The sequence below is a fragment of the Lissotriton vulgaris genome, unplaced genomic scaffold, assembly GCF_964263255.1.
Source record: "Lissotriton vulgaris unplaced genomic scaffold, aLisVul1.2 SCAFFOLD_227, whole genome shotgun sequence".
NCBI classification, from domain to species: domain Eukaryota; kingdom Metazoa; phylum Chordata; class Amphibia; order Caudata; family Salamandridae; genus Lissotriton; species Lissotriton vulgaris.
In genome coordinates, this window is record NW_028242055.1 from 809,896 (window position 1) to 825,880 (window position 15,985).

Here is a 15,985-nt window from a genome sequence, read left to right on the forward strand (position 1 = left end):
CACCGCCCGCCACAATGCTAAAAATGTAGGATGTGCCCCTCCACTGCGGCGAGCACTTCCTAATACCCCCCACGGGACCCCCACCATTATGCCGGGCGGTCCCAATCCCCGTGAGGATGGCGGGCGGGTAAAGTCAGCCCGCCATCCTAATGAGCCCCTAAATATTGGATAGCACAGGGGTAAAAATTACTGTTCCAACTCCAGAGAGTGCAACAGTAGGGAAAGTGTTGGATAGCGTAGGGGGTTAAAATTAATATTCCAACTCCAGAGGGTGCAACAGTAAGGTAAATGTTGGATAGCGTAAGGGTAAAAATTACTATACCAACTCCACAGGCTGCAACAGTAGGGAAAGTGTTGGATAGCGTAGGGGTAAAAATTACTATTCCAACTCCAGAGGGTGCAACAGTAGGGAAAGTGTTGGATAGCGTAGGGGGTTAAAATTAATATTCCAACTCCATAGGGTGTAACAGTAAGGAAAATGTTGGATAGCGTAGGGGTAAAAATTACTATTCCAACTCCAGAGGGTGCAACAGTAGGGAAAGTGTTGGATAGCATAGGGGCAAAAATTACTATTCCAACACCAGAGGGTGCAACAGTAGGGAAAGTACTGGATATCATAGGAGTTCAAACTACTCGAGAGAGTGCAACAGTAGGGAAAGTGTTGGATAGCGTAGGGGTAAAAATAACTTACTAATAATTAAAATAATAAAATCAGAAAAAATAAATATTTAATGATTAAATTATAATAAATTAATTACCAATACCAATAAATAATTATTTAAAAATAATTAGCAATTAATAATTAATTAACAATTAAAATAAATGTGATTAAATAATAATTATTAAAAATGTATTACCAAACAATAATTAAAAAAAATCACTACCAGAAAAAAAATAATTATAAAAAATATTCAGCAATTAATAATTAATTAACAATAATGTATTGATAAATACCAATAAACTATAAATAATCACATTTAATTACCAATTAATAATTAATGAACAATAAATTAATTTCCCCAAAAAGTATTATTATTAAACATGTATTACCAATTCATAACTGATTAACAATAATTTAGTTATCAATACTCAACACTAAAATAAAAAATAACTTAATTACAATTACATTACTTCCCACCCTATTGCCCTATAACCTCACAACACACTTCAATAATAAATTGATAGACTTAATATAATTACCTATTTAATCAATTAATAAAAAATAAATTACCAATTGATAAAAAATAATTACTGATTAATAATTATTTAACATTAAATTAATTATCAATACCAATAAATAAAAAATAAATAATTACTTAATTACAATTTAATTACTTCCCACCCTATTCCCCTATAAACACACAATCTGCTACTCTACTAAAATGCATAAGTTACTTTAAAAAAGTATTACTAACTTCTAAAAATGTAATACATATATTTTAAAACTAGTACAATAATTAACAAAAATTATAAAAACATATATATAAAATACATACCAAAATACATAACACTAATATTAATATCGATATTAGTAACATCAATATTTTTGCTAATGATATTACTAACTTCGATATTAACAAAAGCAATATTTCTTACCTTCAGGTCGATATTCTGGTCAACAATATTCTTGATTTCAATTTTCTGTCCCTCTGATATTTCCAACTCGATATTCTTGTAGGTCGGAAAAAATATTTTGACATTTAGACGGTTTACCGTGGGGATAAGTCTTTGCCACCATGAAACGATTAGATCTAGGAGACCAATTTATCTTCAAAGTGCAGCAGCTGTGTGATTGTCCAACAGCCCAGGTTAACTGTAGGGGGTTCCTTTCAGACCCCTCCCAGATCCAGAGAGGCATCCACCAGGGTTGCTTGCTCTCCCCCTCCTGTTCCTCTTGACCATGAAAACCCTGGCCTACACCATCTGCCATTCACCATACATCGCCGGCCTTTCGCTAGTAGTTGGACTATCCAGAATCTTCCTCTATGCACCACCATTCCCTGCCGGCTCTATTGGAATTCATTGATGGCTTTGCAGCCCTATCTGGCTACAAATTAAATTGGGACAAGAGTGAGGCCCAACTACTCTCAACTGCCACCACGAAAGTGTAAATCTACGGCTACCCTTTTCATTGGAAGTCTTCGTTTCTCAAATACTTGGGGATACTGTTAATAGAGGAGTGGATGGGATGTCACAGGCCACTCGGACCCCTGATAAACCAAATGAAAGTAGACTTTGAGAAGTTGTCCATTCTAGGGTTTTCTATGTGGGGCAGAGGGCAGGCAGTGAGGACGGTCAACCTGCCGTGCTTCACTTTCATGCTGAGTATGCTCCCTGTAACTGTGCCTTTAACCACTTTACACCTCATCGACTCCCAGATCCGGTCCTTCATGTGGGGGTTCTCGTGGCTACAGATGGCTATGTCCCAACTCATGAAACACCACTCATGTGGAGCCTCGGGCCTACTGTCAGTGGAGCATTATGCCTTAGCCCTCCACCTCTTGCCAGTGGCATTCCTGCTCCCTGGTGCCCAGGGCCCACCACTTTGGGTCCACACAGAAACAATCACTTCTTTCAGGAGGCGAGGGCCTTGGCCTACCTTATGGGGACCATGCCGCCAGGCATGCATCCCGCATCCTGTGCTGTTGGCCATGCAAAACGTCCAGAAACACACTCAACACCTACTCTGGGTTCACTGGTGCTTGCATGATAAAACACCACTGTTGGGCAGTGACAGTTTGCGTATTGATGGTCAGGCTCTACGCTGGACCCACTGGATGGAGGCGGGAATACATACTCTGGATCAAATATTGCTCGACTGAGTTATGTAGTCTTTCAAGGAGTTTGGCCTCCACCCATGCCAAGCTTGGTGCTACTTGCAGTTACAACACTGCCTGAGGCATTGCTTAGGCCCACAACCATAGTCGCTACAAATCTCACCAGTGGCGGCTTACACTCACGAACCACCTCTTCTCCCAACCACGTCTATGCAGCCTCCATACCAAATGGCAGGCTCGCCTGCAGGCAACCCTCGAGGAGGAAAACTGGGCTGATATCCTGGAAGCCCTGGCAGGGACACCCGGGAAGCCTGTTTAAAGGTCTGCCTCTTCAAAACGCTCCTCAATTAGCACTGTACATCGACAAAACTGAACAGGGTGGGGCTCCTTCCCCCATGTGAAATCCTGGAGGTCCATGGATGCCCACTGAGATCTTGCTCACATCGTCTGTGCTCCTTGGTCCAGTCCTTCTGGTCATATGTTGGGGACACCTTCAGAGCATCCAGGCCGCTGTAACTCCCCGCACCCTCCCTGTCATTATCCCTAGCCGTGGCCAAGATATGTTTCCTTCACCAATGGAGGTCAGCTGTGCCCCTTTCTCAAGACGATTGGATGGTGGAAATGATCCAAACGGCATTGCATGAGTGTTATTTATAGCCTGCAGGACCAAGATAAGGTGTTCACGCAGACGTGGGCTCCTTTCCCACAAGATGATCCTTTAATTGGGAGACACAGTGCCACCCCCACTGCATCCCATCGCGAGCCATGCAACTGACTCTTGATGTACTCCTGGGAGGCCCTGTGCTGCCCCAGACTCACCACCCATATTGTGTTGCTCTTTCCTCATCCACTATACCCTCTGCATCCTCTCCCCTCCACAGTCTCCTCCTCTACCCCCAGCTTCCCGTCATGCCCTTCCTGTCTCCTTCCTGCTCTCCCCATTACCCTGAATCCTTCCACCATGTCCCCTAGCCTCATACACCCTCTTCCCTGCCTACTCCGCTTCTCCCTCTCTCCACCCCTTCCTCCCCTCCCCCAGACACATCGGTATGCAGACCCCCTCAACATGGGTAACCGCAGCCTCAAATCCTACCCCCTTTACACATCCTTCCTCTCTCAACAGTGGGCTATGGAACTCACTGGCCCGATAACACGGAGCTCCTCTCTTTCGACAGTGCACGCCCCTCAATCCTGTTGCCCACTCCTCCCGATTATTAGGGATGTGTCCTCTCTGTCCTCCCCTCCAGCGGCAGGCTGTCCAGTCCCTCACACCGCCCCCTCCTGTACATGGGACCCTAGCTCGATGGCTCTTCAACACTTTATACCTAGGGGATACCCAGCAGTGGGAAAGTTGGTTTTATTAGCTCTATGTGTAAGATTCATTTTCTTAGTGCCCTTTCCTTCCCCCCTGCTAAATTGCATTGTATTGCTTATTATTTATACACGTTTGTTCCAATCTGAGCATTTGCTGTATGATTCTGTTCAAATAAAAAATGATGGCACAAAAATAAGCACATCAGTCTGACAGCACCAGGGATGGTTGTGGGAGGGACAGAGGTAGTTCCACTGTCCCTTTTAGCCGTGGAAGATCGCAGGAAGGTGAGTCAGAAAGTTTACTTAGTATTTTAGCTGCACACTTGCCTATTCCAGTGTCTTCTAGTCAGACTCACACTCTGTGGCATATCAATATTGAGGGCCCTCCCCTGCAAAGTAGTCAGGAACTCTCAGGCCAGGGGTTTGCCACCCCTGCATACTGCCGAAGGGGATCCCATAAATCTAGGGAGCCCCCTGCACTGCAGGGGCTGTGGGAACTACTGTTAAGCCACTGCTCACAATCAGGTACAGTCAGCAAGAACACAGGGGCAGCTGCATTAATGACAGCCTCTCGTTGTAACCTTGCCAGGTCATTGTCCTGTCCAGGACATGGGCACTAGGACCCTGGGACAGCACAGGGGCGAGGGGACACCGGACACCACATCCGGTCAAGGGGTGGGGAGAGAAAACATTCTGGAGCTGGACCTCGAGGAAGGAAGTCATGATACAGGCATGATGTAAGCCAATAAATAAAAGAATACTTACAGAAATCAATATCGTGTCCTGTGTGAGTTCCTGGGTTACAGGACATGACAACTGGCGACGAAGGACGGATCCGGTCCCTGCGTGCAGAAATCGCGATTTGAAACCAGGAGCCCACCCTGGATCGCGCTGTGGCCAAAAGGAAGAGGGAAGAGTGAAGCGCCTTCCAGAAATCAGCAGCGACGTGGGAGCCCACCCCGACCGCCGCAAAAGAAAAAGCAACAAAGCCGGTAAGCGCCAGCAACAGGAGCGCGAAGTTCGAAGAGCTGAAAAGCCAGCGCTAGCTCTCGCGAGAGTCTCGGCGGCCATATTGGGGCCAGGCGTGAGAGCCAATAGAAACGGAGAATAAGCGCGGCGGCCATTTTGAAGTCAGGCAGCGCCCGATTGGCTAAGAAGTCTCGCGAGAGTCTCGGAGCCATTTTGGAGTCGGGCGTGAGGCCCAATCAGCGAGCAGGAAAGTTGGGTGGCCATTTTAAAGTCAGGAAAAGGTCGGAAAAAGTAGAAAAAGGTGCTGATTGCAATAAAAAGGACAAACAAAGCACAGGCAAAGACAAGGAATCGGAGATAAAGGCTAAACAATGGAAAGAAAATAAAAAAGAAAGGAAACAAACAAGAGAAAATAAAGGATCTGCAAGAGGAAAAAGGAAAAACAAATTGATATAAGAATGTCAAGATAAAAGGGCAGACACAGTTGAAAAAGAGCAGAAAGTGCCGAGTTGAGCACTAATAAAGCACAAGCAAAGACAAGAACAGCAAATAAGAGAAAAAGGAAAGAAATAAAAGGAAAGAAAGGAAAATAAAGACACATAAGAGAAAATAAAAACGTAAAGTGCTGACCAAAAAAAAAAAAAAAAGTGCCGAGTTGAGCACTAACAAGCACAAGCAAGAAAGGAAAGAAAACAAAAGAGTGCCAAGAAGAGCACAGAAAAGAAGAAAAGGATCAGAAAGTGCTGAGTCAAAAGAAAAAGATAACAGAAGAAATAACAAAAGAGTGCCAAGAAGAGCACAGAAAAGAAGAAAAGGAGCAGAAAGTGCCGAGTTGAGCACTAATAAAGCAGAAGCAATAAAGAAAAGAGGACAAAAGGAAAAGATAATGGAAGAAATAACAAAAGAGTGTCAAGAAGAGCACAGAAAAGAAGAAATGACAGACCCCAAGCAAAAAAGAGAAATTGCACAATACAGAAAACCACCACCATTCAACTTGTCGGAGCCACAAGTAGGAACAAGGTGGGAGAATTGGATCAGACGTCTGGAGAGAGACATAGAAGCGACTGATGTGACAGAGGCAAAGAAACTGGGTCTATTAAGAAATTTTGCAGGCGATGACATTGAGGACCTACTAGTGACGCTACCAATAGAGGAAACAACTACTTATAAGAAACTAAAGAAATGTTTAACAACGAAATTTGACCAGCAAAGAAATATTGATTTTGAACGATACACGTTCGCAACTACATCTCAACAAATAGACGAAACACCAGATGACTTTGCGACCAGACTGAGGAAACTTGTAACACATTGTGAATTTGACAAATTTGCCAACAAATAAGCAATAAGATTGCGAATCATAGAAGGCTGCCGTGACACGGGGTTCCGTGCAAAGATACTAAAAGAGCCGACGTCACTAGAAAACATCCTGGCCCGAGCAAGAGCGGAGGCCAGAGCAACAGCACACGCAAAGGAAATGGAGCAAGGCAAGTTCACAGAAGAAATAGCATATAAGGACAAAAAGATTAAAGACATTCACGTGCTGCAGGGTGACGTCCCAGCGCCGTGCCTGTTGAGTAACATCACAACGCAAATGTTGAGTCTCATGGCAACTAAAAGACTGGAAGAAGATGATGCTGCCAAAAGCACCCCACTGAGGGGGCTAACAAATAAAGGAAAACGTTTCACATAGACCGAAGAGCACCACAAAGAATTGAAAGAGATCAGATTTGCTATGACGACCAAGGACGACCCAGCACATGCTGACCGGAGGCTGCACAGAGAGCCAAAGTCAGATGGCAACGAAATGGAACTGGTAGCAAAGGTGACACAACACCAACAAGGAAAAGATCCCCGAAGACAGGTGGTGGCACAAGAAAGCAGAAATGGAACGGCGATGAGGGAATCAAGAAGAATGAGACTATCACACACAAGAAGGGTAAAAAGAGTGGAACAAGAAGACACAGCTGCAAGAGATCAAACAGCAAACGCAACAACAAAGGCTCATGGAAAGAAAGGAAGACAGGCGACAAAACGAAAAAGAAAGAAAGGAGGCATCGCGATGGTCAAAGAAGGACAAGCGAGGAAATGTGGCAACGAGATCCCTGGAGGCAAGTTAAAGAGGACAAAAGCAAAAGAACGAATTGCAAAGGCGGCAGTTTGACCAGTGTAACGTCACAGGGCACCTTTCGCATGTCAGCAAGGCAGAAGCAAGAGAAGCGGAAAGGTCAAAGCAAGAACTGTAGAAAGACACACAAAAGGAAGAAACTCAAGTGGACAGCAGAAAACAGCGATCAAGAAGGAAACAGATGGAACCAAAGAGACTACTTGAAGAGGTGTAAATGAAGGGGCCTATGGGCCATCGTGCATCATCAACTCTCCTCTCTCTCTCTCTCTCTCTCTCTCTTTCTTTCTTCAAAAAAAAAAAAATAATTGTTTGTTTTGCAACAAGGGGGGAAATGTCCTGTCCAGGACATGGGCACTAGGACCCTGGGACCGTGCAAGGGCGAGGGGACACCGGACACCACATCCTGTCAAGGGGTGGGGAGAGAAAACATTCTGGAGCTGGACATCGAGGAAGGAGGTCATGATACAGGCATGATGTAAGCCAATAAATAAAAGAATACTTACAGAAATCAATATTGTGTCCTGTGTGAGTTCCTGGGTTACAGGACACGACAGTCATCCTCTTTCTTCTTGGCATCCGTCAGAGTTTCCAGCTCTGCTGTTCTGAGTTGCCTTTGTCCTCTCCCTGAGACTATAACGCACTAAGGCTGAAATGAACATTAAAAACCACTGAAACTCAGGCTGAAATGAGGAGTAAAGACCACTATGACACTATAGATGAAATGAGTAACGTGGCCAAACAAGACCAGGCCGTGCCCACTCTCTTGGCCAGTGACTTCTCTTGTCCCTATCAGATTAACATTGATCTTAAGAGAGCCTTAGTCCCCTATTGACAATGCTGAATGAGCGAGCTTCCAAACCACACATTCACCCTTCTCCTGCTGAGTGGGTGAGGCTCTGTACCACACCCTCACTGATCCGTCTGAATGGGCAGGGCTTCATACCACACCCCCACTGATCCTGCTGAATGGGCGGGGCTTCATACCACACCCTCACTGATCCTGCTGAATGGGCGGGGCTTCATACCACACCCCCACTGATCCTGCTGAATGGGTGGGGCTTCATACCACACCCCCACTGATCCTGCTGAATGGGCGGGGCTTCATACCACACCCCCACTGATCCTGCTGAATGGGGGGGCTTCATACCACACCCCTACTGATCCTGCTGAATGGGCGGGGCTTCATACCACACCCCCACTGATCCTGCTGAATGGGCGGGGCTTCATACCACACCCCCACTGATCCTGCTGAATGGGGGGCTTCATACCACACCCCCACTGATCCTGCTGAATGGGCGGGGCTTCATACCACACCCCCACTGATCCTGCTGAATGGGGGAGCTTCATACCACACCCCCACTGATCCTGCTGAATGGGCGGGGCTTCATACCACACCCCCACTAATCCTGCAGAATGGGGGTGCTTCATACCACACCCCGACTGATCCTGCTGAATGGGTGGGGCTTTATACCACACCCCCACTGATCCTGCTGAATGGGGGGGCTTCATACCACACCCCCACTGATCCTGCTGAATGGGCGGGGCTTCATACCACATCCCCACTGATCCTGCTGAATGGGCGGGGCTTCATACCACACCACCACTGATCCTGCTGAATGGGGGGGCTTCATACCACACCCCTACTGATCCTGCTGAATGGGCGGGGCTTCATACCACACCCCCACTGATCCTGCTGAATGGGGGCGCTTCATACCACACCCCCACTTATCCTGCTGAATGGGCGGGGCTTCATACCACACCCCCACTGATCCTGCTGAATGGGGGGCTTCATACCACACCCCCACTGATCCTGCTGAATGGGCGGGGCTTCATACCACACCCCCACTGATCCTGCTGAATGGGGGCGCTTCATACCACACCCCCACTGATCCTGCTGAATGGGCGGGGCTTCATACCACACCCCCACTGATCCTGCTGAATGGGGGCGCTTCATACCACACCCCCACTGATCCTGCTGAATGGGGGGGCTTCATACCACACCCCCACTGATCCTGCTGAATGGGCGGGGCTTTATACCACACCCCCACTGATCCTGCTGAATGGGGGGGCTTCATACCACACCACCACTGATCCTGCTGAATGGGGGGGCTTCATACCACACCCCCACTGATCCTGCTGAATGGGCGGAGCTTCATACCACACCCCCACTGATCCTGCTGAATGGGGGCGCTTCATACCACACCCCCACTGATCCTGCTGAATGGGCGGGGCTTCATACCACACCCCCACTGATCCTGCTGAATGGGGGGGCTTCATACCACACCCCCACTGATCCTGCTGAATGGGCGGGGCTTCATACCACACATCCCACTGATCCGTCTGAATGGGGGGGCTACATACCACACCCCCACTGATCCTGCTGAATGGGGAGCTTCATACCACACCCCCACTGATCCTGCTGAATGGGGGGCTTCATACCACACCCCCACTGATCCTGCTGAATGGGCGGGGCTTCATACCACACCCCCACTGATCCGTCTGAATAGGGGGGATTCATACCACACCCCCACTGATCCTGCTGAATGGGCGGGGCTTCATACCACACCCCCACTGATCCTGCTGAATGGGCGGGGCTTCATACCACACCCCCACTGATCCGTCTGAATGGGGGGGGCTTCATACCACACCCCCACTGATCCTGCTGAATGGGCGGGGCTTCATACCACACCCCCACTGATCCTGCTGAATGGGCGGGGCTTCATACCACACCCCCACTGATCCTGCTGAATGGGCAGGCTCTATGCCATAACCTCACCACTCTCCTGCTGAATGGGTGGGGCTCCGTAGCATACCCTCGCCACTGCCATGAATGGGTGGGGCTCCATACCACACCCTCACTGATTCTGCTGAATGGGTGGGGCTCCATACCACACCCCCACTGATCCTGCTGAATGGGGGGGCTCCATGCCAAAACCTCACCACTCTCCTGCTGAATGGGTGGGGCTCCGTAGCATACCCTCGCCACTGCCATGAATGGGTGGGGCTCCATACCACACCCTCACTGATTCTGCTGAATGGGTGGGGCTCCATACCACACCCCCACCGATCCTGCTGAATGGGGGGGCTCCATGCCAAAACCTCACCACTCTCCTGCTGAATGGGTGGGGCTCCGTAGCATACCCTCATTGCTCCCCTGCTGGATGGGCAGGGCTCATTTCCTACACTTGTTAATTGCTTGACACTTGGATTTTTCACCATCCCTTTGGCTTTTGGGGTTTCACACTGATGGCGGCACCCCCACCCTGAAAACTGCTCCAGCACCACTGATTCTAGTGCCCAGAGGTGGTGCAGGTAGCACCACAGCTTTAAACTATAAGGCACGAGATTTATCAATTTTTCACACAATGCAGCATCCAAATTAGCTGGCCGGAAGTGTGCATCAGAGGACATATATCACTAAATCATATCCACAAATATTGGGCCTCCAGGTTGTGTCATCCCTCGCACACAACAACTATCTCGAGTGTGTGTTTTGCAGCTCACATGCAATGTGCCACGTTTTTTGAGAAGTGAATAAATGATCCTTTTGTTTTAAAAAAAAAAGGGTTTTGATTTTTGATCCAAAACTCATTGTGGTTCTCCTAGCTGATCAGGCTTTGCATCAAACCTACGAGTGTTGCGTTGATCTGCTCCAGTGATGAAAGGTGATTTTGCACTATGAAACAATGCCCCTTTTGTGCTGGATAGTGGATAACAGGCTCCAGTCTGTCTCATGCTGCAAGCACTGGTTCAAGGACCCAGTAAATATGAGCCTGGGAGTCTCTCTGCTCCTCAAAGGCAGCACCTGAGCTATAAGGCCCAAGTCTTCTCTCCTGGAGATGGCCTTCACTCTACCATGAGATAAAAGTTTACTTACACACTCTTCGTGGTTCCTATTTCTAAATATTGCAAAAAATCCTTTTTCCTCAGGTCCTCAAGAGTTCAGCGCCGGCACGGTTTGGTATCTACAGTGTTTATCCATTTCTATATGTACATGCATCACTGTGTCTTCCAATGTATGGATCTTTTTCAGAGGTAAGTTCCATGAAAGTATACAGCTCGCTCTGTGAACCTATGTGCAGTAAAGATAGACTTAGAAACTGCGGAACCAAGTTCAAGTCCCAGCCTTGGCTCAACATGCTGTGATCTTGGGCGAATCACTACATCTGCTTTCTCCCAAAAAATGTGTCATGCAATCTGGTGCTCCTGCAATGTGATCCAATGCTCATGTAAAACGCTCTAACGCCCTGGGGCCAAGCTTGTAATATATAAAACTGCAGGCAAAGTGGGTCGTACATGAGGGAACTACCGGAGCTTAGACTAGAGGAGCATGAAAGAATGAATGAAGGAAAGACAGAATAGAATGTTTAACTGAAAACCATGGTGTTATGCTTCAGTGTATAGGATATACACAGATAGCAATTGAATTGTTTTGTTGATCGAATATGATTTTATCTTAAGTAAGCATTTGCCATGAAATAGGTCTCACATTTGCGCAAGTTTGAGCTATTGGCATTGTAAATGACAATGTCTTGTATGTGTTTCACACCTTTAATGCTGAGGACCTGATGATGGCCATGTGCGGAGGACGGCTGAGGGCTGATTAGAATGCCAGCACTGCAGAGGAATTTGCGCCGCAGTCAACGTGTTAAAAAACCTGCAATAGGTTAAAGTTTCTAAAATGCGAGACCTGTTGCATAATGCAAATATGGCATATAATAAAACATAGTTATGCATAGTTAGGAGTCCTAACTTTACTACTGTTAAATGCCTTCTGCGAATACCAAAAGTAGTACATTTAGTATTTTATACCAGTTTAGTAGTAGTAAAGTTAGAAGTCCTAACTTTACTATCACTAAATGCCTTCTGTGAATACCAAAAGTAGTAAGTTTAGGATTTTATCTCAGATTTTTTCTCTGAATCAACCCCGGGGTTCTTAAGTCCTTGCAAAGGGTTTGGGGTTGTGCTAAAGCATGCATGGGTGGACAAACTATTGGGGAATGCTTATTGTTGTCGTAAGTCTGTTCTGCAATAGTGGGTTCAGTTGTAGATTGCAGAATGTAGTGTAGAATCAAGCTTGTAGTATATAATCTAGAACGTGCTGTAGAGTATAGAATTAAGTGTGGAGTCTTAAATGTAGCATACATTTTAGAATGTAGTTTAGAATCTAGAATGTAGTGTAGAGACTGGAATGTAGTTTAGAAGCTAGTAAAATGATTACATCTATAATGTAGTTTACAGTCTGGAATGCAATATGAAATCTAGAATGTAGTTTATAATCTAGATTATAGTGTAGAATCTAGAATGTGGTATAGAATCTACAATGTAGTGTGAATCTAGAATATAGCATAAGAATTTAGAATGCAGTTTAGTGTAGAGTCTGGAGTCTAGTGTATATTTAAAATTAGTATAGCATCTAGACTGTAGTGCAGGGTTTAGAATGCAATATAGAATCTAGAATGTAGTGTGGAATCAAGAATGCAGTATAGAATCTAGGAAGCAGTGTTGAATATAGAATGTACTGTAGAGTTTAGAACGTAGTGTAAAATCTAGAAAGTAGTATAGAATTTAAAATATAGTGTAGAGGCTAGAATGCAATATATATTCTAAAATGTAGTGTAGAGTCTAAAATGCAATTTAGAATGTTGTGTAGAGTCTAAAATGTAGTGTAGAATCTAGAATGAAGTGTAGAATCTAGAACGTAGTATAGAATCTAAAGTTGAGTGAAGAGTTTAGAATGTAATATTGAATCTAAAATGTAGTGTATGCACTAGAATGTAATCTAGAATGTAGTGTAGAGTCTAAAATGTAGGGTAGAATCTAGAAAGTAGTACAGATCTAAAATGTAGTGTAGAGTCTAGAATGTAATATAGAATCAAGTTAGTAGTGTAGAGTCTAGAATGAAATATAGAATCTAAAATGTAGTGTAGAGTCTAGAACGTAATCTACATTGTAGTGTAGATTCTAAAATGTAGTGTAGAATCTAGACTGTAGAGTAGAGTCTAGAATGTAATATAGAATCTAGAAAGTAGTATAGAATCTAAAATGAAGTATAGCGTCTAGAAGTAATATAGAATCTCAAATATAGTGTAGGAAACAAGAATGTAATCTAAAATGTAGTGTAGAGTCTAAAATGTAGTGTAGAATCTAGAATGATGTATCGAATCTAGAATATAGTGTATAGTCTAGAATGTAGTGTAGAATCTAGATAATAGTAAAGAATCTAAAAAGTAGTGTAGAGTCTAGAATGTAATATAGAATCTAGAAAGTAGTGTAGAGCCTAAAATGTAATATAGGATCTAAAATGTAGTGTAGAGTCTAGTATGTAATCTATAATGTAGTGTAGAGTCTAGAATGTAGTGTAGAATCTAGAAAGTAGTATAGAATCTAAAATGAAGTATAGAGTCTAGAATGTAATATAGAATCTAAAATGTAGTGTAGGCACTAGAAAATAATCCCGAATGCAGTGTAGAGTCCAACATGTAGTGCAGAATCTAGAATGATGTATAGAATCTAGAAAGTAGTGTAGAGTCTAGAATGTAATATAGAATCTAAAATGTAGTGTAGATTCTAAAATGTAGTGTAGAATCTAGACTGTGGTGTAGAATCTAGAATGTAATGTAGAATCTAGAAAGTAGTATAGAATCTAAAATGAAGTATAGCGTCTAGAATGTAATATAGAATCTCAAATGTAGTGTAGGCACTAGAATGTAATCTAGAATGTAGTGTGGAGTCTAGAATGTAGTGTAGAATCTAGATAATAGTAAAGAATCTAAAATGTAGTGCAGAGTCTAGAATGTAATATAGATTCTAGAAAGTTGTGTAGAGCCTAGAATGTAATGTACAATCTAAAATGTAGTGTAGAGTCTAGAATGTAATCTATAATGTAGTTTAGAGTCTAACATGTAGTGTAGAATCTAAACTTGAGTGTAGAGTCTAGAATGTAGTGTATAATCTAGAAAGTAGGATAGAATCTAAAATGAAGTGTAGGCACTGGAATGTAATCTAGAATGTAGTGCAGTGTCAAAAATGTAATACAGAATCTAGAAAGTAGTGTAGAGTCTAGAATGTAATATAGAATTTAGAATGCAGTGTGGAGACTAGGATGTAGTGTAGAATCTATAATGTAGTGCAGAATCTAGAATGCAATACAGAGTCTATAATGTAGTATAGATTCTAGAATGTAATATAGAATCTTGAAAGTAGTGTAGAGTGTAGACTGTAATATAGAATCTAGAATGTAGTATGGAGTCTAGAATGTAGTGTAGAATTTAGAATGCAGTGTAGAATCTAGAATGCAGTATGGAACCTAGAATGTAGTGTAGCGAATTAGTGTAGTGTCTACAGTTTAGTAGTTGGGATGGGTGAATATGATCACAATGAATGTCATGGTATGTGCAGGCCCGACAGCGACAAAAATCAGTAAATGCAATGTGAGCATATGCCACAGTTTGTGCCAGCACGATGTCCGTCAACAGTAGGGTTGATGTTAATGGTACCAGCTAAAGGGAATGTTAGTAGTAAACCAAAATGGTTTGATAACTCTTGCTCCAAGGCCAGCTGTGATCTTAAGATGGCACTGAAAACCATTTACATTTACATATTAAGGTTATGTGAGCTAGGTATAAAAAGTCCCTTGCTATCCGAAATAGAGAGGTAAAGAAAAGTGTTTGGGAGTCCCTTTTAGATCCCGAAACTTTGAGAAATAGTGCCAAGTTTTGGGAAACTATAAATAAACCCCTGTTTGATTATCCAAGTAATTCTACTGTGGGCACAAATATCCCATGGAAGAGTGGGTTAACCATTTTACCTCTATTTTTAAAAGCAATGAGTTTCAGGCAGAATATATTTCGGTGAAACCTAAGGAAAATTCCTTGCTCTTCTCAATAAATTAGGTTGAAAAGGGAATTGAAAGGCTAACAAGTAACAAGGCCCCAGACTCCCACCGGACCTTTTTAAATCTTGCATATCGCTATGGGCGCCAGTCCTCACTGCCGTACTTAATGCGGCCGTGGTTTCTGGTTGCCCAAAGTCGTGGGGGGTTTCCACCATCATACCCGTGTTCAAGAAAGGTGACCGCAATAGCCCCCTCTGCTACAGACCAATATCATTAATTAACTCTGTTGTCAAAGTAGTGGGGGGAGTAATTTTAAATAGACTAGTTGCATGGGCAGATGAAAATGAAGTAATTTCCCCAATTCAATATGGAGTTAGGCCCGGTCACTCTACCATTACCCAGTGTCTGAATTTGTACCTAATTATAGGGAAGTACACCATGGCTCGACAAGGCACAATTCACATGGCGTTCTTTATTTTCATGAAATCTCGAGATCTGAGTATAAATAACTCCAAATCTTTCATAATGAAGGTTGGCCAAGGTAACACAAAGCAAAACTGCCTAAATGTTAATGGGGTAACAATCCCAGTAACAAAAACATTCTCCTATCTCGGAGTCCTGTTCGACTATCAACTGAACTGGGGTCCCGCAGTACAGAAAAAAAAGGGAGAGGTAACCCTGGCAAATGCAGCAATATTCGATTTTGCAAGAAATATGGGCAACAGCCCAGTGGCTGCATTGCTCCAACTTTACCAGGCTAAGAGTGTTGCTATTGCATGCTACGGCAGTGAGTTATAGGATATACCTCATTAGGAGCCCTGGAGATAGTAGAAAATAATTTTCTTAAACAGATACTGAGGGTCCCTAGAGGAACAGTAAATTTCTCCGTACACGAAGAGCTGGGTATGCCATTTTTATGTGATAAAATAGCAGCAAACTCTTTATTATGTTGGCTAAATT

General features: G+C 44.0%; 1 protein-coding gene across 1 annotated transcript in view; it reads left to right on the forward strand.

Moving 5' to 3' along the window:
• LOC147669078 (apolipoprotein L5-like) overlaps nt 1-15,985 on the forward strand; it is a 198,569-nt gene that overhangs the window by 59,602 nt on the left and 122,982 nt on the right. Inside the window, exon 6 of the mRNA XM_086948239.1 lies at nt 11,119-11,223. Coding sequence (XP_086804365.1) covers nt 11,119-11,223 — 105 coding nt within the window. The remainder of the gene's footprint in view (nt 1-11,118; nt 11,224-15,985) is intronic.